The 20,835-nt window shown below is 43.6% G+C and overlaps 1 protein-coding gene across 1 annotated transcript in view; it reads left to right on the top strand.

Annotated features, from left to right (window-relative positions):
* Positions 1 to 20,251, top strand: part of LOC143322423 (DENN domain-containing protein 2A) — a 33,485-nt gene extending 13,234 nt beyond the window's left edge. Inside the window, exons 2-20 of the mRNA XM_076733601.1 lie at positions 3,041 to 3,127; positions 6,770 to 7,813; positions 9,495 to 9,622; positions 11,100 to 11,212; positions 11,326 to 11,523; positions 11,811 to 11,904; positions 12,552 to 12,602; positions 12,886 to 13,073; positions 13,416 to 13,525; positions 14,232 to 14,301; positions 14,621 to 14,698; positions 15,687 to 15,827; positions 15,944 to 16,092; positions 17,320 to 17,497; positions 17,601 to 17,642; positions 17,778 to 17,883; positions 18,023 to 18,313; positions 18,829 to 18,915; positions 19,292 to 20,251. Of these exons, the coding sequence (XP_076589716.1) occupies positions 3,042 to 3,127; positions 6,770 to 7,813; positions 9,495 to 9,622; positions 11,100 to 11,212; positions 11,326 to 11,523; positions 11,811 to 11,904; positions 12,552 to 12,602; positions 12,886 to 13,073; positions 13,416 to 13,525; positions 14,232 to 14,301; positions 14,621 to 14,698; positions 15,687 to 15,827; positions 15,944 to 16,092; positions 17,320 to 17,497; positions 17,601 to 17,642; positions 17,778 to 17,883; positions 18,023 to 18,313; positions 18,829 to 18,915; positions 19,292 to 19,323 (3,186 nt within the window). The 5' untranslated portion in view covers position 3,041 and the 3' untranslated portion in view covers positions 19,324 to 20,251. The remainder of the gene's footprint in view (positions 1 to 3,040; positions 3,128 to 6,769; positions 7,814 to 9,494; positions 9,623 to 11,099; positions 11,213 to 11,325; positions 11,524 to 11,810; positions 11,905 to 12,551; positions 12,603 to 12,885; positions 13,074 to 13,415; positions 13,526 to 14,231; positions 14,302 to 14,620; positions 14,699 to 15,686; positions 15,828 to 15,943; positions 16,093 to 17,319; positions 17,498 to 17,600; positions 17,643 to 17,777; positions 17,884 to 18,022; positions 18,314 to 18,828; positions 18,916 to 19,291) is intronic.
* The last annotated feature ends 584 nt before the right edge of the window (positions 20,252 to 20,835 follow it).

Here is a 20,835-nt window from a genome sequence, read left to right as displayed (position 1 = left end):
GATTGTGTGCTGTTCACTGAACACTGATCTTTTTGCATCTGAGGCCAGGAAGGGAGGTTGTCCTTTATGAAATACATCTGTGTAATGGTTTTTATCTGAAGGTCATTAGATAAATAGCCTCAAATCAACAATACAGTCAACAGCTGATTCTGGCAAGAAACTGTGCAGGACTTCTCAAAATTTACAGGTATATCAAATATCTCTGAAATGTCAAGAGTTATTTTGATTGGAACACACTTTCTGCTCCCATCTTCTCCACCCAGCGGTTGTCCACACAGCTGCTGATGAACAATACCACTTCCTCTGCTGCAGCGTCCACGGCCCGTCACACCTCGCAGCGCTAAGGCTGATGGGGGCAGTTTCCCGTGATGTTTTTATTGGCCTCAGCAGATGGCTTCCCTCAGCCTCTGCATTGTTATGGCGGCCATCTTGCTCTGGGGGTCAGGGTTAACAATAGTTGCCAGTAGCTGTGGGAGACAAAAGCCTGCGCGGCTCCCAAAAAGAGTTTCCTTAGTAACCAAGTGCTGTAAAACTGGCAATGCTGTCAAATTTACTACTTTTACGAGATGCAAAGACACTGCTTGTCAGGTTCAGGCGAGTGCTGGGAAGCACTGTCTTGCATGAGTCAAGTTTGGGATATGCTCAAGCCCAGTAAGTTAGAATTGTGTGAAAATACGAAATTACCATTTAAGGCACGAGAATCTCTGCTGAACAGCACTTTCTGTTTTGGCCTTGGGGCTACAAATAATGAAGTGGGACAGCCTAAAAGCCTACACTGTTTTCACAGCGCAACAGTATACTTGTATTATTCTTTGCAATATCAACTTTCCTCTTTCGTTTTGACAACCCCTGTCTCCTCAGCCCCCCTCTCCTCTTCCATTTGCTCCCTCTTCATATCTTCCATCTTTACTCTCCCCCTCTGATATGCAACACCCTTCCCAACCCAGAAAAAAAATGAAACTGCAAAACTAGGAGGCTCTATACATTCTTTCTAATCCTCCTCGACCACCCCCCTCTCCATGCAGGATTTCTGTTCTTCATTTCTGCGTTGGGTTTTAGTAAGGAGAAAAGAATCAGGAGGGGGAGGAAGGAAAAAAATTGGTTGATGTTTCCCCTCAAACATGTGACCTCTGCTCAGCTCACAGCTGAAAATAATTTGGGCCTACAGGCCGGTGGATGGCTGACGCAAACCCTCCTCCTCCTCTCTCTGGGGGGCTAGAGCTTGGGCTGTTGGGGGCCTAAAGACAAAGCAATGGTGGGCTGTAAATTGAGCTGTGAGCAAAACTAGAAGCTAAAAGATGACATATTTTACTTTTAGTCTACTTCTTGTGAGACAAGACTGCAACTTTTACACATTGTCCATTTGTTCTTTCATTCTGGAATAAAAAAAGACAGAGAAGAAGCCCAGAATCATTCCAAAACACTGGACCCAGAGGGCCAATTATGTTGTTAGCTCAGGGAAGAGTTCAGCTATTTGGCTGCAATTATTTTTTTTTTACGTAATCTACCGAAACTGTTGCTGTTTTTCTGACTTACGTCGATGCCAGTTGGGAGAACAATTTGAGGAATTTGGCTGAATTAGGCTCACATTCCCCACATAGTTAGGGGACAAGGGATAGATGTGTCAGGGTTACCTAATGCAGGTTTATTGGGAGAGGATTGGAGGGGGGTTTGGGCCAGGCAGTGCTCAGGAAATGTTTAACGGCCTACGGATACCATAAAGTATCCCAGCACATCTGGTTGAAGTCACACATGCACACACATCCATAAGTTGGTGTGGAGTATGGGCACTCTGGCAAGATGTGTTTATCTATGTTCGGTGTGTTTTTATATGAGGTTTCGTGTGTGAGTATGCAGCTGAGTTGCAAAGCATGTGTAGTGTCTCTCTTTACTAAAGAACAAATGTGTGAATACCAACAGGAGTTAGCCCTGACCTTTCCTCCTCTCTTATGTTAACCACATCTGTGCAGGCAGAGGCTGGGCCCTTCTGCTCCATGCCAGCCCTCTACCAGCTTTTATGGGCCAAGTCATGAGCGCTGTGCAACAGTGCCTCTAATTCAATGTTACATACGGATGGTCTTGCAAGCTCCAACAGGATCTGGTTTCATTATACTCTGACAAATGGACCAAGTAATAATTTCAAACTGGCCGAGCATGTCCCCTCACACTCGCCTTGGCACTGCTTGTATGTAATAAAGAACAGAGGGAAATGTGTAGCGTCGGAAGACACTCAGCACATTAAGGAAGTTATTTTCTGGAATCAAAGGAGAGTTTGCAGCAAGGATCTGAAGCGCAAAAAGAAAATGTGTGTGCAGCACAAATGGAAACACTCCAGAAATCTGTTCTGGAAAGTGCAAAAAGACAAGACACTGAGTGATACCCTGAAAAAGTTGAAGCGAGTGCCCTACTCTGGCTTCCAGCTGCCACAGATATTTTCCTAATGGAGGCTGATTCTATTACAATGTGGACTTTTTAGTATGTTCCATAAGTTTTCCATAATGCCACATGGGTGCTGGAATCCAGTGTGTGTTTATGCCTGTTTGGCTAGCCAATGTTAGAGCTTTGTTTTCAGCCGTATCCTCCAATCACTAATCAAGCAGGGATTGCCAGTTTTGGGGGGATGCCATGCAACCTGTGAGGTCCGCTTCTCGGCAGCTTGGTTCAGAAATGAGTTTCGCTACCCACAGAAATGAGAGGTTTGAGCTATAGTTTACATTCACACACCAGAGTTTGAAAAACTTCCCTGAGGGAGTGCTGGGGAAGCAGCTCTTCTTTTGACCTAACTCTCATTTGTCAGTCTGTATGTCCGCCTTTTTTTGTGTATCATCTTAACGAAAAGGGAAAAACACACACAAGATGGAATCTTTTCAACTGTCTAAATATATTCTCTGGAACAGTTTGAAATGTTTTTCTTTGCAACTTCATGATCTATATGCTGAAATATAGGTCTGCTCTGCTTTAACAAACTTTTACCATCCACACAATGCACTCAAACCCGTTATACAAATGCATTCTTCTGACTGACTGTCTCTCTGTGCAGGATGCCAGCTGCTAGCACCATGACCGGTGGGAGGGCCCTGCTGCTCTGTACAAACACTGACAACTGTATCTACCAATCCGTCAACGGGTAGGTGTCTCAAAAGGCAAATTAATTCAGTGTCTCGTAATAAATACATTATCATGTCTGTGCTACAGCAAATACTTTACTATGGTGATGCTCAAAGCCTCCTTGAAAACGGTAGCCACCATTAGTGCACATCTATTTTTAAACATCATCTGCCATATTAACTGATTCTTTCAATAAAAAACAAGACTGTAATCCACCTATTGCTCACACCAGTGCCTGGTTGGTATTGCTCGTGTTTCTCATGGTAAGATTCGCCATGCTGCTGCTTTCTGTTGCCCAGTTTTGCCTGTTTGTACTAGAGGAGAGGCAACAGCTTCTCCTGTCATTGTGCTATAAACAACCTGTCATTGTTCCAGACAGCTACCCAGCTATATCATATGAATCAGATTAGCTAGTACAGCTCAGAGGTCAGTAGAGGCAGACAAACCCTTTGGTCATAGCGTGTTGTGTTTATAATAAAAGGGCAAGGTTATTACTATTTATCAGTCCTGTTCATTTTATATCTACAGCAGATGCTTAACTCAAATTTTGAGCATTAGCAAACCTTGAATGAAATAAGCTCTTTTTGAACATAGCACTGGTGCTACAGAGGTTGAAAGTTTTGTAGCACAGGCCACAAAATTGTAGCATAGAGAATAAAACATCTGTTACCATCTCTAAAAACAACCACGAGTAGCGAGTTCATCACTGGTCTGATATTATGCTCATTTTCAAGCTGATACTTTTTATTTTGGGTGTCTACTAGAAAATGTTTGCATGCTTTAATGTTCAAAGAACACATTGTTTTTCTCATACTGTCCATTGCTTTAAGTGAATACAATGTCTGGCATTTGTTACAAACCACTTGAAAATGGGTGTACCTGTACCAATTTGATGGCCATACCTTAGGAATTACGAGAATTTAGTGTTGGATGTATGAACTCTATGCACACGATAAACTACAACTATCAAGTAAAATAGTATTGCGCCATTGATTCATCTTTTATACAAAGCACACAACCCCCGACCTCACACAAACAAGCGGCACTGGCAATGTCCACATCAACACGTTTTCATTTTAAAGAAGCCTTGTTAAACAAAAACGATCACCCTCCAAATGAGCGTTTCAGACTGCAGTAATCTCTGGTGAATCCTCCAAGTTTATGTAAGGCCATTACTAAATTAATGAAGTATACCTTTAAGAATATGCCAGAACCCACTGATTGCCATTTAGCCAAAAACGTCCTGTCAGACATGAAGGTGAAACCACAGCTTAACCTTATTTGATCTGATCCTTAAACTTTCAACAGAGATTCTTCAGTGGAAAACAATACTTTTCAGATCCTCCTACTGCTGCATGACTTGAAAAAAAAAAGCTATGCGCCTGTAGAGTAGTCTCTCTGCCATCTTATACATCCAGGGTCAACTGTAGAACAATAGCAGGACCAGGGATGCAGAGCCGGGCAGATTTGGCCATCTGGCATCTGGATACTGTTACTGCCCCCCTGCTGCCACTGTCTAATGCCTCTGTGACCATTCTCTACAGTCCCTTCTGTCATCCTTGCAATATTCATTAGTGCTATTTAGATTATAATGAAGGGATTTTGGTTTGTGCCAGTAAGAGGGATTGTCTAGTCTAAGATTTAAATGGCTGTTGTTTTGAGGGTTAGTGTTGCTCAAAAGCTTCATACATTTCTCTTGGGGAATTGTCAAAAGTTGACACCATTAAAAGAAGTTAGTTGCGTCTCTCTTTTATTTCTCCTTTCCCAGTTCAAACCCTTTCTCCTATCTGCTGATCCTGTGTTAGCTCAGCTGGTCAGAAATGCTATTGTGCCCTTGTACCCCCTTCCCTCCTTCCGCCCTCAATGACCCTCATCTCCATGCTCCACCCATCCTTGGCTGCGGGTGGTAGACAAGCTTTCCTTACTGCCCATTTTTTTATATCTGTCTCTCAATCTCTCTTTCTTTTTTCATCACAAACAAGTGTTTTTTTTTTTTTAGATGGGGAAATACGTTCATTTCCTTCTCTGTCCACTCCACTTTCTCTATAAGTCCTTCACTCGACCCCCCTGCCTGCTCCTGTTCTCCTTTACTTGGCTTTTCTATTTGACCTAGTTTTTCCCCTCTGTTGCTTCATGCTTAATAAAAACTGCCGTTTAAACCAAGGGATACGAAAAGAGAAAGGGGGGTGGGAGAGGGGGGGCAAACTAATGAAGCCCAGAGCAAGATAATTATTTGGTTTGCTCATGGTTATAGTTACAACATCAAGTTTTTTCTTGTCTTTAAAGGTCTCAGAGGAAACTTGAATCAGTAATTTTCCCCTGATATTTCCTCTGGATTGCATGACTGTTGGTTTTCACATCCAGTAATGTCATCAGAAGTCACCCAGCAAGGCCACGTTTCCTCTGTTTGTTAGAAATTCAATCATTTGATGAATGGTCTTTGAGCTAAAGCTGAGTTTTGAGGGTCCGAAGTAGAAGAGAAAAGATGCACGTCTACACTTCGGCCTCTCCCCTCCTCTGTGTATACTTTCATCTCCTCTCCAGAAATAGCTGTGTGTGTGTAGCTTGTAAACTTTGACCCCCAAACCCAGAGTTCAAACAGTCATGACCCAGTAATCTTCCAGGAGTGACTCACAACTGAAACAGAGGCACCAAACAGACGTCTGAGCTCTTTTAACAAGAATTCTTGTTTACGCCATAAAACAAAGGTCTATTTGGACGTAATTGTAAATGCTCACATTGCGTGGACAGTTTTAAGAGCTATGGGCAGCACGATGCTTTGCTATGTACACTGAAAGCAGCAACTGACATTTCTATGAAAATAATTGCACTATAAATTGTTAGAGTTGACAGTGCAATGTAGTTTCTCCCTCTGTTTGTCTGATTTAAATTACACAGTGCACATCAGCTGGATCACTGGCTCAGTGGTTAACGCTGTCCCTTTACCAAGAGAAGACTCTATGTTTCGCCTCTTTGTTTGGGTTTAATTTTCATCCCTCCCCAAAGTCCATCTTGTGATTGACAGGTGACCTTCCAGCCTGTTAATCATGAAATATTTCTCAGTCCCTTACTGCAAAATGAGGCATTCAAGAAAGCTTCCAAAACCTTATTTTAGGATGATCAAATCATAAATTTTCAGACCAATTCTAAATAATAATGTCAAGCACCATTTGCACTTGATTATTGAAAGTGTTTGGTCTGTCTTTCTCATATATTAATGTGTGACAATTTATTTTTTAGCTAGCTCCAACAAATCAACTCCTTAAACTGAATTAAAAGACAACTAATATAGTTTTGGCATATATATATATATATACACACACGTATATATGTATATATATACGTATGTGTATATATACGTGTATATGTATATATATATATACATATATGCTACTTTCAAGAAATCAAGTAATTTTTGCTTCTCCCTTTGGAGGGTTTTTAGCATAATACTGGCAATTTTGGTTAAAGACTTATTTAATTTGTTAAGTCTAATATAAATCTAATATACGTTGACTTGACACATATGGATACAATCCCATGTGTTTGCATGCTTTTCCTTTTGTACTGCGTTGCTTCTGTATATAATTTAAGTAGCTTCTTTTAAACCCATGTGGATTGCAAACAGGTTACATAAATTTTTCTGCGTGTGGGTCTTTTCCAGGCTCCAGTGCTGTGGCTTGAAGGTTGGGGAGGCTCCGTCGTCTGTGGTGCCCCAGCGCCAAGAGGTGTGCGGGTCACCAGGGGACAGAGACAGGAAGGACACTGCTGTGTCCACCAAGCGTCCCCTCTCCCCCTTACTCAGCCTGAGCGACAGCCCGGGCCCTCCTGATACCATGCTTGCTCACAGGAGAGCCTCCACCACCACCGACCCTCGGACTCCTAGCATGGAGAATGGGCTGTGTGGCAAGCTGAACCACAGCAAGAGCCCAGCGGGAGCCAAGACGGCCAGCATCCGTGATAAGATCTCCCAGTGGGAGGGCAAAAAGGAGCCTGCCCCTCTAACATCTACAGGGACATGTCCACTGAGCACGACACAGAAGGAAGTTGAGACAGTGAGGAAAAAGGAATCCAAAGCTTCAGAGGTCCAGAGGACAGATAGCAAGAGGTTTGTCAGCTGGGACAGACAAGACTCAGGGAAGGAGAATGTTGGAAAGCTGGGCGATTCAAGGCCTAAATCTCCAGAAGGCCCAACGAACAAGGACAGGGAAGTGATCCTGGAAAGGGGATTTCGGGCTTCCAAGCCAACAGAACAACCCCAAGACAAGAAAAGTGTTTTAACTCATGTTAAGAAATTGGAGAAGGCAACAAAGGAGGTTCCTACTAGACCTTCACTGGCATTTCCAGGCAATTACTTCTGCCCTCCTTCAAAGGAGGAGCTTGAGGAAACAGAAAAGAGGGCAAACGAGCCCATTTTTGGGACTTTTGACGTGGCACGGCCTGGCGGGTCACGGAGGAGGAGGGACGGGGATCCAGAGAACGTATACAGTGAGCCAGGTGCTCCGTCTATAAACCCTCTACCTAAACCTCAGAGAACCTTCCAGCATCACACACCCCCCACTACACCAACTTCAGGGCCTGGTTCGGGGAAGGGAAGGAGGAACTTGCCCCCTTTGCCCTCCATTCCACCTCCACCTTTACCCACATGCCCACCACCTGGAGTTTGCAGGAGACCCTGGGCTGACAAACCCCGGGACAGCAGTAACAGGTAAGAGAAGAAGAAGATAGCTTACCTTTGTCACCTTAAGTTACCTCTGTTCAAACGTTCAAATGAAAGTCTGGAACCACGCTAGTTGCTCTGTGAAGCTGTACTTTGGCACAGCTGTGCTTTGAGCTTAATGCTGTAATAGAGACATTTCACCCAAAATCACAAATGTCAACGTCATTGTAGTGCTAGAGGTAAAGTGAGAGGCTCACCAAAGTTAGTGGGGATAGTCTTGTGGGAACCATGGTAAACATCACCCAACCAAGACACGTTGCCTTGTCTTAACTCTGAATTCCTAAAAATATATCGTTTAAAGTGCTCTTGTGGAATCAGAAATAACCAGTGTTTCCTCTAAACCTTCCCCCGCCATCACCAACTGAACACTGAGGTGAACACAACATCTCCCACATCTGCTGTAAATAAAAACCACCGCTGACATCATCCTGTTTCTAAATATCCCAGAGAATGAGCTCATTGGTTGGATGTGAGGAATGTACACACCAGCTCAACTCATTCCTCTTTCCAAAACTTTACTGGAAGTGGAGAACAACATGCATAGTGGTGTGAGTCATGTCAAAGAGGCCCCTTGCTTTTTCAAGAATTTTAGCCTTGACAGTAAAAATGATTCTACGAGGCCTTTGGCTGTCACAACTGGGCTGTCAGACATTCATTTTGAAGAGCTGGAACTTGTCAGTGTAGAATCCAGAATGCATATCACTTTTTCTGCCAAAACCAATTAACGAGTTGGAATTCTCAAGAGTCCTTGAAGTAGTCCTCTTATTCAGATGGTTACAATCAAACAAACAACGCTCTGCAGGGAAACCCAAAAATCTGAACTCTGCAGTATTGAACTACATCTCTTCTTCACTTTCTCTAGTGGTCTGAATTCTTGTTTGGAGCTTGGCTTGGATCTGTTACATTCCATACCATATGTGGAGGCCTCACTCTGCTCAAGTGTGCTGTGTCAAGCCCTTTGTTTAGCCAGGCTGTCTCTCTGTGAGTGTCAGTTGCAGTGTGCATTTTTGTGTTTGATGTGCAAATACACTTGTAAGTTGCCAGCTTATAAGGTGCATGTAGCTTCATCCAATGCTGTGCTACAGCTCTGCAAAAGAAAATTAACAAAAAGAGTATGCAGTGTTCCATGGTCATTTACTTTCCTTAACTTTTCTTATACATCAGGGACATTGCACAATAGTTGATATCATTATGATGTACTCATGGCAGATTAAGCCAAAGGTCTAGTTTTCATGTGCAGTTCCTACAGTAGGAAAGTTAATGTTTAAGTCAGATACAATCTGACAAAACAGACAGCATTTAGGATTCACTGTAGGGCTGTTGCATCGTATTGCAATGGATATAGCAAGCTGTACCTAATAAAGTGGCAACTTAGTTTAATTGTATGTATGCGCATGCATGTGGGGACACATGATACCACGGATATTTGTGTGCACTTCATTCTGCCGGGCTTTAATCTTAGGCAGTGATGAAACGCAGATGTGGTCATTCAGATGTGGCAACTAGCAAATGGCATCATCAGTTTCCCTGCTTGGCATATCAAACGTTTTTTAAAAGCATCAACATAAGCACACGGTCCCTCTAAGACATCAGTCAAAAATCCTTCCTTCCTCTTCTTTTGTATTTGCCGTGCGACTCTCCTAAGTCTTTGTAATGCTCTGTCCACCAGGAAGTCCTATGAATTTGAGGATCTCCTCCAGTCGTCTACAGACAGCTGCAGGGTGGACTGGTACGCTCAGTCCAGACTGGGCCTAACACGCACTTTATCAGAAGAGAATGTCTACGAGGACATAATAGGTAAACAATGCTTATAACACTTTTATTTTCCCTCAACCGAGTGAAATCTGCCACGAACTGCTGCATCAAAATCAATAAAGTGCTGCTGTGTTTCTATTTCCAAAAAGTGAAAAACATGGTTAAATAATGTACTGAATGTTGTCCTACTTTCTATACCCTTCATACACTGCCTGACCTTTCAGTTTCATTTCTCATATCAGTGTGAGTCGTAGAGTTCAGTAACAGAGGTGATGAGGAGGCCAAGCTGTCTTTACCCTGCTCTGTTTTTTCTGCTCCAGTTTTAATTTAGAGCCACGCTGCTTCACTTTTATTAAAAATTATACGTAGAAACCTGACCTGCGTTCCTGCCTTATTGTCTGCGGTGTTATGCCAACCCCACCTCGAGCCTGTTTAATTTCAGAACGTACAATAGTGGCGTTGTGTGAGGTCGTAGCTGAGGTTGGCTACTGTGATTGTCAGTGCGGCAGGGGGCATGTGAATGGCTTAGAGCCACGGCACATTACTGGCAATCGCTTCAGTGTGTCTTTGGTTTTCCTGCCAGAGACTGGTGTATAATGAGAGCTGCTCGCTTGCAACAATCAAATTAAGTTTAATTATATTTGAGTGATGCCACAGCTCAGTTTGGATTCTTTTATAGTTTCCTTCTCTCATGCAGTAGTATTGTTTTTTAAAAAGCTCAGACATTGTTCACAAAACACTCAGCAGTGTCCCATGGGTAAAGTAAGCTGCCTACTCCGAAAGCAGCTCAGGGAGGCAGAGATAGTGTGTGAACAGTTGTGGTGTCCTCGCAGTCTTGTCCTCAACCTCCACATGCAAACCAGGTTCTCATGAACACACATGAAACACACAATCCACATGTCTGCCAGTGTTTTCAGATTGCGAGGAAAGCAACTGTCACCGCTACGTGCACTCGGGCGAACGCCTTGACAACTGATGCGAACTCGCATGTGCGCAGCCGACAGCACACACAAACACACCGCAGAGATTAGTGTGACGTTCCCATCAGCCAGCAATGTGGAAAACAGTACGCTGATCCCTTGTTTTCCTCAGAGGGAGAAGGAGCGGGGAACTGAACGTCCCCCTTTATCCTGCGACTCCTACAGGTCACATCTGGTGGATGGATTGATGGAGCAGAGGAGGGATGCAGAGAGACAGAGACAAAGACAGACAGAGGCACAGGTTTTGGAAAATGAAACCTCCTCACTCCTTATCTGCAGGGGAGGACTGGTGGCTAGAGTTACACTTAGCATTAACTGTGCAAGCATCTTATCACGGTGAAATACGAGCTGGGTGAGCGCACTGCTGCCTCTGGTAGCTCTCTGCACATCTGGAGTACGAATCGTCTGGCAAAACAAACATGACTGATATGGAAAGAGTATTTTATCTGCTCTTTGGAAAGCTTGTGTGAGGCTGTTGTGTAATCCAGGTGACATTGATTTCTTAGTTTTGAGAAGAAATTGTATTTTTTCTTCTGAAGATCCTCCATCCAAGGAGAACCCCTATGAAGATATTGAGCTGGAGAGAAGTTGTTTGGGAAGCAAATGTGTTTCACCTGCCTCCTCATCTCCTGTCCCTGACACGCCAACTAAGGTACCTGATGACTGATGCATTCTTAGAAAAACCAAGTAGATTTAACAGAAGCAACCGTACACTAAGATCACCTTCTGATGTGTCTGTTTTGTTCCATCTGCACCCCCCTCCAGCTCTCCTCCAAACCTGGCTTCTTCAGGCAAAATTCAGAGCGGCGAAGCTTCAAGCTCCTGGAACTACGCAAGACCAGCAGGGATACTGGCATCTCCTCTCCCTCCCGCATCAGCCCCCCCTCCACGCCCAGCAGCCCAGATGACACCCCCAGCCTCTCTGGAGACCCATACAATCGCAGACGGAGGAAAATCCCCAAGGTATGAGAGTCTGAGAGGCCTCTGACAAAGCTCATGCTGCTCTGGCTGTGATTTATGACAGAGCGTACCGCTCAGGGAGGTGCGGAGCTGGTCCACTCATGCTGCCGTCTGGGGATGAGTAAGGCAGGGGAAACTTTTCTGATGGATATTTCCTGTGAAAAGTGTGTCTAGAAGAAGGCCTCCCAGATGCTGTATTGAAATGATCTGGTACTGTAGGAGCCGCGCAGATTTTGTTTATTGGTTTAAGAAGTTAAAGATGGACATTTCTTTCTCTTTACCTCCTGCAGATGGTGCTGAAAATCAATGGTATCTTTGAGGCACGGAGAGGGAAGAAACGCATGAAGAGGGTGTCTCAGTCTACAGAGTCCAGCTCAGGGAGAGGTGAGAAAATATCATGGTCACCTCTGCAATCCCTCCGTTAAAGGCCGTGTTTTTGTTTGTGGCTGTCTGCTAGTTAGCAAACACTTTTTGACATTGACTGATTTCAGTAAAAGTTAGTGGAAAGTTGAGCTATGGGCCAACGAACAAGTGATTACTTTCTGGTTCGAAAATCAGATCCAGGTTCAGATCCTGCTCTGAATCCAGTAATTCTTTTAAAAGCTTTCCTAACATTGCAAAGTCCTTTTCTCGAACATTGTCACAGTTCTGAACACTGTCTGTGCTCCTGGAAGAAGGTTTCTAAAATATTGGATTACTATACTCTGCCATTTTATGATCAACACCATCAACACTGCAGACACCTTTCATCAGGTTACCTTTCCTAAAACTCTCAGTTTGAGCAGGAAGACTTTACAGGTCGAATGAATAACACCTCATCACATGTATTCACTTAGTTTTATGGCCAAGGTTACATTGTGGGGTCAGCTGAGACTGGCCCATGTTCGAGAGGACAGGGTGGTGTTGTGTGGTAGTTGCTGGAATGAAAGAAATGAGAGCAGATTCCATGAGCTTTAAGTTTCCTGTTATTGTTACTTGCAGCCTCCTCATGCTCTGTTTTTCTTTTTCTGTCTTTCTTCTCTTTAATTTAGTGACAGATGAGAACAGTGAGTCGGAAAGCGACACGGAGGAGAAACTAAAAGGTGACAACGGAAATATACACATACAGGAGCTACACAGGGGATGCCTGACACTATGAAATAGCTTTGTATCTGTGCCAGTTCATTAGTTACAAATTAGCACAACTTCTTGTCTTTTTTTTTTCTCTTCATTGTTCCACTGTACAGCTAACATCAAAGACTTGCACAGATGGAACAGCAGATTGCCTTTCATGGCGGCCTCACAGTCACCCTCTGTGCATGCATATGTATGTATGCATGCATAACATAGACTCACTCGCATGAAATGTTTTTCTCTGTCTCTCAGCTCACAGCCAGCGGCTGGTGTCAGTCCAGTCCATGCTGAGGCAGGCGGGGCGGTACCGGACCTTGGAGAGGGATCTGATGGAGCTGCAGGAGAGGAAACTCTTTGAGTATTTCATAGTTGTTGCGCTCCATAAGACCAAGGCTGGAGTCCCATACCTGCCAGAAGTCACACAACAGTTCCCTCTCAAGGTGAAAGGGGATACAGATGTTACTGAAGTACTTTATTCCATGATGAAACATGTCAAGACTTACCATTATCTTATTGAGACCTTGGAACTTGTCACCAAAATAGTGACCCCGCAGTTTTGTCATGATGAGCATCAGGAAGATGTTGACACAACTGTAAAATCCTGTTTATGTTATGGCAACAGAAAAAGATGCTTCAAGTGGTTCTTTTGTGGTTCATTATTTCTTCCTTTCAGTTTGCAGATGTCTCCGTTCCATATTAAGTCTGAAAGCAACAGAATCTTAAATCTTTTGTGGTGTTAAATAAATTCTTTTTCACATTTTTTCTCTTTTTTTTCCCTCCAGCTTGAGAGGAGCTTTAAGTTCATGCGGGAGGCTGAGGACCAGCTGAAGGTCATCCCTCAGTTCTGTTTCCCTGACGCCAAGGACTGGGCGCCTGTCGACAACTTCCCCAGGTCAGTCCTAGTCTCTCTGCTGCCACAGCACTTCAGACACAGAAAAGTGAAACAGAACAGGGAGAGCGGAATTTCCCGGCAGAGTGGTTATAGCTCATCTGTTTTCCTCGCTAAAATTACTCGTTAGAGAAGACGCTGAAAGCCCAAAATAGAAATGACCTTGTTGCTTGTAAAGATGACTGGGCTTTCTTTAACGATAACGAAGTGACAGATGATTACAGGGGGAGAAGATGGATTTAGCACCTTACACCTGGTTTGTTATTACAAAATCACCTCTCTTTCATTGCTGTTTAAAATTGGCCGTATTACCTAATACCTCCTAGTTTAGCCTCTCAACGTCTGCATTGTTCTGAGAAGTGATGATGTTTCGACCTGACGGTGATGGCTAATCATTACCTCGAGGCAAATGTTCAGTGGGTGAGGGGCCATCAAACACACACCTGCATTGAACTGGCTGACACACTCTTTGTTGTCAAGAAGGTCCTCAGCGGCCGGTGAATGCCTGTCAGGTGGAGCTTAGGAGGTTTTGTGTGGATATTTGCAGAGTAAGAATGTCCTGAGGATCTTTCTTCTCAAGTAAAGTCATACCTTTGTTTACCAAAATGCAAAGTTCAGTCCACAAAGGTGTTTCCTGTTTCGACAACTATTTTTTCTGTGTAATTTTAACAGCTTTAAATATTTTATTTTTTCTCTTTTTTATCCCCAGTGAAACCTTCTCATTCGTCCTGACTGGTGAGGATGGAAGCAGGAGGTTTGGCTACTGTCGGCGATTACTGGTATGCTGCCCCTTGTCACTAGCTTCTCCTCATATTATATTAACATAGACAACCCCTCATGATACACTTGCTCATCTGCTTTCCTCTGCTCCTTTTACCCTTTTATTTTGTTGTACTAACATGCAAATGATTTTCAACCTATTTCTTGAACTTTGTTGATAAAATGACTTCAATTCTTTTTCTGAATGTACCTTTTTAGTCTCTGTGAAACAAAGGCTTTGCTCTGCTCCACTGCTCTAATCCTGCGGTTGTACTTGGCTGAGCAGTCTTGTGACACTCCAGTGTTTTGAAGCTGTCTTTTTTTGCTGGCTGTTCACAGCCCAGTGGTAAAGGCCGAAGGCTCCCTGAGGTCTACTGCATCGTCAGCCGCCTGGGCTGCTTCGACCTCTTCTCCAAGGTAGATATAGTGAACTAAACACACAAGCACAAAGTTCATGTAAATGCGTGTGTTGCATCAACTTGAATTGCACATCACACAGAATTGCTTGTGTTACACAAACACATACATACAACCCCACCTTCACTAAAAGAGTGCAGAGCTGTACCACCCTCGGTGCCCACACAGCCCCACCCACCCTCCGTCCCCTCTACTTTCCCACAGCCTCGTACTCCTGGCTCCAGTACAGAGACACATGTGAAGTGCAGCTGATGTGGTTAGTGCAGTGGAAGAGGTTCCCTGCATTGAGCCTTAGATGTATACACATGTGGACCTGTGCACTTAAATATCTGTGCAGTGCACATATGCTGTTGCTAAAACTGTAGGGATGCAGACAAGAACACAGAGGGGTAAATACAATATATCTGCTGTTATTTATGAATATATGCTCATCTGTATCAGATCAGCTACACAACAGTTTAACACTATACAGATGTGTCAGTATGTGTATAGAAGGGTACACATGATGCATTCAGGCTGTTAGCCATTTGTTATGTTGACTTCTGACAATGTTTGGCTGTCTCCACTGCATCATGACAAGATTAAGTAAGTTTGTGATGATAATATCCCCCGTTGTTGACAAAATATAAGAATTCTCACTGCAGATTCTCAGTTCGATTGAATAACCTCACTCTTGATTCATTCATGATGCCTCTCGAATCTGATGTCAATTTAACTGACAGTTAACAGAAATGAGAGACTGCAATCAGTGGGGCCTTTACCTGGTTAAATAAAGGGGAAAAGGGAAGGAAGGAAATTCCCTAATAGCATAATGAACATTTTACACATGACCCAACTTTAAGATAGAAATATTCTAATTAAAAGAGACGTTATTAATTAAAGATCTGATGCCCCACACGTATCCAACGTATATCTACAGTATACTCATAAATACTTGTGATTGCCAGTATTCAAAGCCTTACAAAGCCTTCTTCCCTATGCTTTCCAGATCCTGGATGAAGTGGAAAAGAGGAGGGCCATCTCTCCTGCTCTGGTGCAGCCTTTTATGAGAGGAATAATGGAAGCTCCCTTCCCTGCTCCAGGGAGGACCATCACTGTCAAAAACTTCCTACCTGGGTCTGGGACGGAGGTGAGATGATGGTGGTGTCGCTGTGGGAGGCAGCATTTGAACCAGTAATAGTTTGTGTGTATATGTGCAGTATGTATGTTGCTATTTAATGTTTGTTTCCTCTTTCTTTCCTACAGGTGATAGAGCTGTGTAGGCCATCAGATTCTCGTCTGGAACACGTCGACTTCGAATGCCTCTTCTCCTCCTTGAGTCTACGTCTCCTTCTCCGTGTGTTTGCCTCTCTGCTTCTGGAGCGCAGGGTCATCTTCACCGCCGACAAACTCAGGTTGGTTCCACCAACATGTTGTCACAGAGCGCGGTGGTTAGTCCGCTCTCCGGACCTTAAGATCACCAGTTCGTTCCATGCAAAAAGCATCGGTCCTGGGGTGGGTGGAGTCATTGCGGTATTTTTATTCATCTGTTTGATTAATCTGCCGTGATCAGATTATTAGAGGAAGGGTTACGATGCTGAAGAGACCAAGAGGAAAGAGTTATGACAGAGAGACAAACAGTCTTAGGAAAAGAAGATCCTGACCGAGTGTGAGAGGAAGGAATGCTGTTGTGTTATACAGTCGCCTGGGGAACAATCACTTCTTCTCTGGAAAACTGTCATGGATGCCAGATAGAAGGAGCTCGGCTTGAGAGCACGACTCCAGAGCTAACACGTGTGCACTCTGACGTTATCACGCCCACGCAGACCCCTTAAAACCTTTAACTGTTTTGTGGTCCACCTGGTTCAACATGTGGACTCAGCAGAATCAGTCGCTGTCTTGATTTTTTTGTCCAGCTTCCCTTTTTGCCCGCGTAAGAAGTCGCATAAGAAGCATTTCTCATCAGAACTCATAAGCAGATCAAGTTGTTGCACACTCTCCACTGTGGAGTGGAAACTTGGCCTCGTCAATCAATCTTTTAATGAATTAACTGTGAGCAGATGCGCACCCGGGAGAGATTAAGTTACCAGCGTGGGGTGAGTGTGTTGCTGCCGCTGTATACTTTTTATAAGTGTTACATCACTCTGCCCTCAGAGATGCTTTTTAACATTCCTCTTAGAGTAACAGCAAGTGTGTTACAGCAACAGGAATGAACTTTTAACACTATGGTCCAAATTAAGAAATGCGTGGCCAGCAGAGGTTAAGCTCTTGACGAGTTGAGTAGCACCATCTTGTGGTAGAAGCGAGAGTCGTGTTATAGACTGTTGAAAGGAAACCCCAGTCACAGGAGCCAGCTTTTAGGGACATGCTTTGCTTTACGGAAGTGTGTAAAGTCACAGGTACAGGTATATTATGTAACAATACACAGGTATGGGATAACATAATGCTGCAAAGAAAGATAAATAGTGACTGTATTTTTTAGATTAAAGGTGCATTCTTGACCTTCGAACAATGTTATTTCCAAGGTCAGTTTGATCTCCTTAAACAAGTGTTTTTCCATCATACTGTATCATCTCATCCAAAAACATTACCAGCTAGTTATTTATTATGAGCATCACCTTTTCCTTCCTCTCTTTCCGCAGCACATTGTCTCAGTGTTGTCATGCAGTCGTGGCTCTGCTCTACCCCTTCACCTGGCAGCATACATACATCCCTGTGCTCCCACCCTCCATGTTAGATATTGTCTGCACCCCTACACCCTTTATCGTGGGCCTGCTCTCCAGCTCCCTGCCTCGACTCAAAGAGCTGCCCATAGAGGAGGTAAGTGATGTACTGACGCCGGTGCCCTTGGCTCAGGGCCTTTCCTCGGCACTGAACAATAGCTTCAGGAAATGACACCACTCTCCGTCTGCTCTTCCCTCAGGTCCTGGTGGTCGACCTCGGCAACAGCCGCTTCCTACGACAGGTAGAAACCGCAGACAAATAAGGAAAACAGAGAATCTCCATTACACATGTAGTAACTCTGCCAGACGTTATGTGAGTACAGTAAGTGAATTCACTGCAGTGCGTTGACGGTACGTCTGTGTCTTCCCCTGCACAGCTGGATGATGAGGACTCCATTCTTCCACACAAGCTGCAGGCAGCTCTCGAGCATGTGCTGGACAAGAGGAGGGAGCTGGCCTGTGAGAAAGGAGATCTGACCAATGGTGACTCAGCACAATTTCTACAGTACTTCATTTGCTCAGATGTACTTAGTTTATACATTTATGTTTCACCAGAAATAAAGATTTAATCTTTTCCATTTCACTTCTTTTCCCTCATTTTCTTCCCTGCACCTCCACCCAGACTCCATCTCCCTCAGCACGGTGGTGTCAGAGGCCTTTGTGCGTTTCTTCGTGGAGATGGTGGGTCACTACTCTCTCTTCATGGGTGGAACAGAGCGGGAAGATGAGTCTGTGTCCTCCCCCACCTTGCCCAGCCCCTCTTCTTCCTCCTCCTCTTCATCCTTTCAGCGCGAGGCCTTTCGCAAAGCGGTCACTTCCAAGAGCTTGAGAAGGTTCTTGGAGGTGTTCATGGAGACCCAGATGTTCACCGGCTTCATCCAGGAGAGGGATCTGCGCAGGCAGGGCCTCAGAGGTGCTGGGATTTAATTACCTGTTGTGGTGTTACAGTGTGGTTTATAAGCCGAAAGCTTTACTAAGTCTTCCTCAGCAGATGAAGAGTGGAACTGTAGATGTTCCAGTATTCATCATTTTCATTTTGTTTTGAAAAAGTTATGTTTACATTGAGTGTTACCCACCACAACACATTACATGTGTCCTGCATTTCCTTCCCTATAAACATTTGCAAAGCTGATTTTTTAAAGTATTTTAAATCAGCACTGAGCATGTGCATCCTTGTATACATGCATGAGATAAATAAAACGGGGATCCACTCATAGAACAGCTCCATAGCAGTACCAGTGTCATGTCAGTCCATACAAACAGACTCCTGTCATTTTGAAGTTACTCATATATCAACACTGTGAGAATTTATTTTAATTTCAGTGTCTTTATTCAAGTTGTTTTAGCATTTTTTTTAAATCCAGAGGTAGTAAAGAGTCTCTTTAAAACCAGTGACTTGAAATATCTGTCATGTTCTTTTATTTCCAGGTCTATTTGAGGTGAGAGCGCAAGAGTATCTGGACTCGCTGCCTGGGAGCGAGCAACGAGGAGTCAACAAGTTCCTCAAGGGTCTAGGTGAGATTTATTTTGTAACCTAAATCAATGGATCAATCAGCTGCATAAGAGACTGTAACAGCTGCTCGTTCAGTCAGAGACACTTGAGTCAAAGATTTTAACATCTCAACGAGTCCAAGCAGTAACAAGGAATCTACAGAGTCCTCATTAATAAACACATGCATGAGCATCAGTCCCAGCTGAATCTACAATATAAAATATAGTGGTGTTAGAATGAGTGTCGACAGCAGAGAAACAGTGATAGGTGACAGGTTATGATGTCCACAGTGTACTCCATATCAGCCAATACAAGTGAGACTTCAGCGCTCTGCTTGAACTAACGATGCTTCAGTCTGTATGTTTCTCTTTAATGTGTTTCCCATCTGTTGCTTTTCAGGAAACAAGATGAAATTCCTTTCCAAGAAATGATGTTTGGAGTCAGGGTGTAATCTGTGAAAGGAGGAAAAAGCAAGACGAGGAAAAGAAGAGGAAGACGCGCTCCCTGACGTGGACAGTGTGGAGATGGAGATGCGTCTTTAGGTCAGAAAGCACAGGAAGACTCTTAAAGTGGACTGGACTCATGAGGGATTCTGGGGAAAGTTGGGGTTTAGCTCCCGGCTTCATTCCATGAGTGTTGTGAAGGGTTTACTCAGCTTGGACCAAAACTCCCCTCCAACACCATAAATCAGCAGCGTCGGGTTGGGCTTCTCCCCAGCTTTTGATGGTTTTACAGATTACAGTCAGTCCCTGCAGTGTATTACTGTATAGCACAGCACAGTGTAAATGTTTTTAGGAAGAGTGTTCTCCCTTTTTCATTGACTTCACCTATAAACCTGTGAGAAGGAGGAGGTCACCGAAGGCCCCGTTTTGTACAATACTTTCCGATACATTCCAAGTATTTTCTATAGAAGCTTTTATAAATGCAATAGTACAACTTCTTCATCAACAGGAGGCTTTTAAGTTAATTTATATTCTTTTTAGACAAACTTAATCTCCTTTTTTATTTCCTTCAAATGAGTGCAAAGAAATCTCCTGTAGTTTGTAATAGGCTTTATTTAACAGAGTCTAGTCCAGACTGTTTGTAGACCACTTTGGGTTGTTGGGTAAATTTACCACTGTAATAAGTACATGAAGTTTTATTGGAAAAGGAATGAGCACCAAAAGGAAATCAATGTGAATACATCTTTCACTTGGGTTTGAGTAAAAGGTTTTTATGGACTCCATGTTGATGATGTGTGTCTTAGGTCAATCAGTATCTACGTGTTTCACAACAGCAACTAGGTTTGCTTTTAAAAGTGATTGAGAATACAATGAAACTTATAAAAATAAAGTGATTTGAGTTGTTGAATTAGAGAAATGATGCATTTTTTTTCATACAGTATATATTCCAGTATTTTCTCCACCAGTAACACTAATTTAAAATGAGTAACTTCTGCTGTTGCGGCTGAGCTGAAGTGTGTTTACTCCTTGTTTTACTACTGTGGACCGACTCAGTGATGTTTGCTAACATTAGCTAACTACTCCTAATTACTCCTATGAGCTACTGGTTATACCAGATCAGGTAAGGCTGCAGCAGTAAAACCTCTGAGCAAACTGAATTGAACAAGGGTGTGTTTGACTGCTTATGAATTCCAGTTTCCAGCTGCAAGTGGAAGGATGTATAAAGCTCAAAAACACTGGATCCTACACTTCCCATGATGCAACTCAACCACATCTGATGTGGTTCTTTAGTCAGCAAACTCAAGATAAACCCAAGTCATGCCCGCTGAGTACTCGCTCCTCTGAGTGTGCCCCTGAACGAGTTGCTGACTTGAGTCCCGTCCAACTCCAGGGGGCGCTGTCAACACATCCTGTTCCCTCTGAGGTGGGAATCAAAAACATTTTGCATGAAGGGAAATAAGAATAATGTCTTAGTACATGGTTGGTTTTACTTACATGCGA

The sequence above is a fragment of the Chaetodon auriga genome, chromosome 6 (genome assembly GCF_051107435.1).
Source record: "Chaetodon auriga isolate fChaAug3 chromosome 6, fChaAug3.hap1, whole genome shotgun sequence".
NCBI lineage: Eukaryota > Metazoa > Chordata > Actinopteri > Chaetodontiformes > Chaetodontidae > Chaetodon > Chaetodon auriga.
This window is presented reverse-complemented; position numbering and strand designations above follow the sequence as displayed.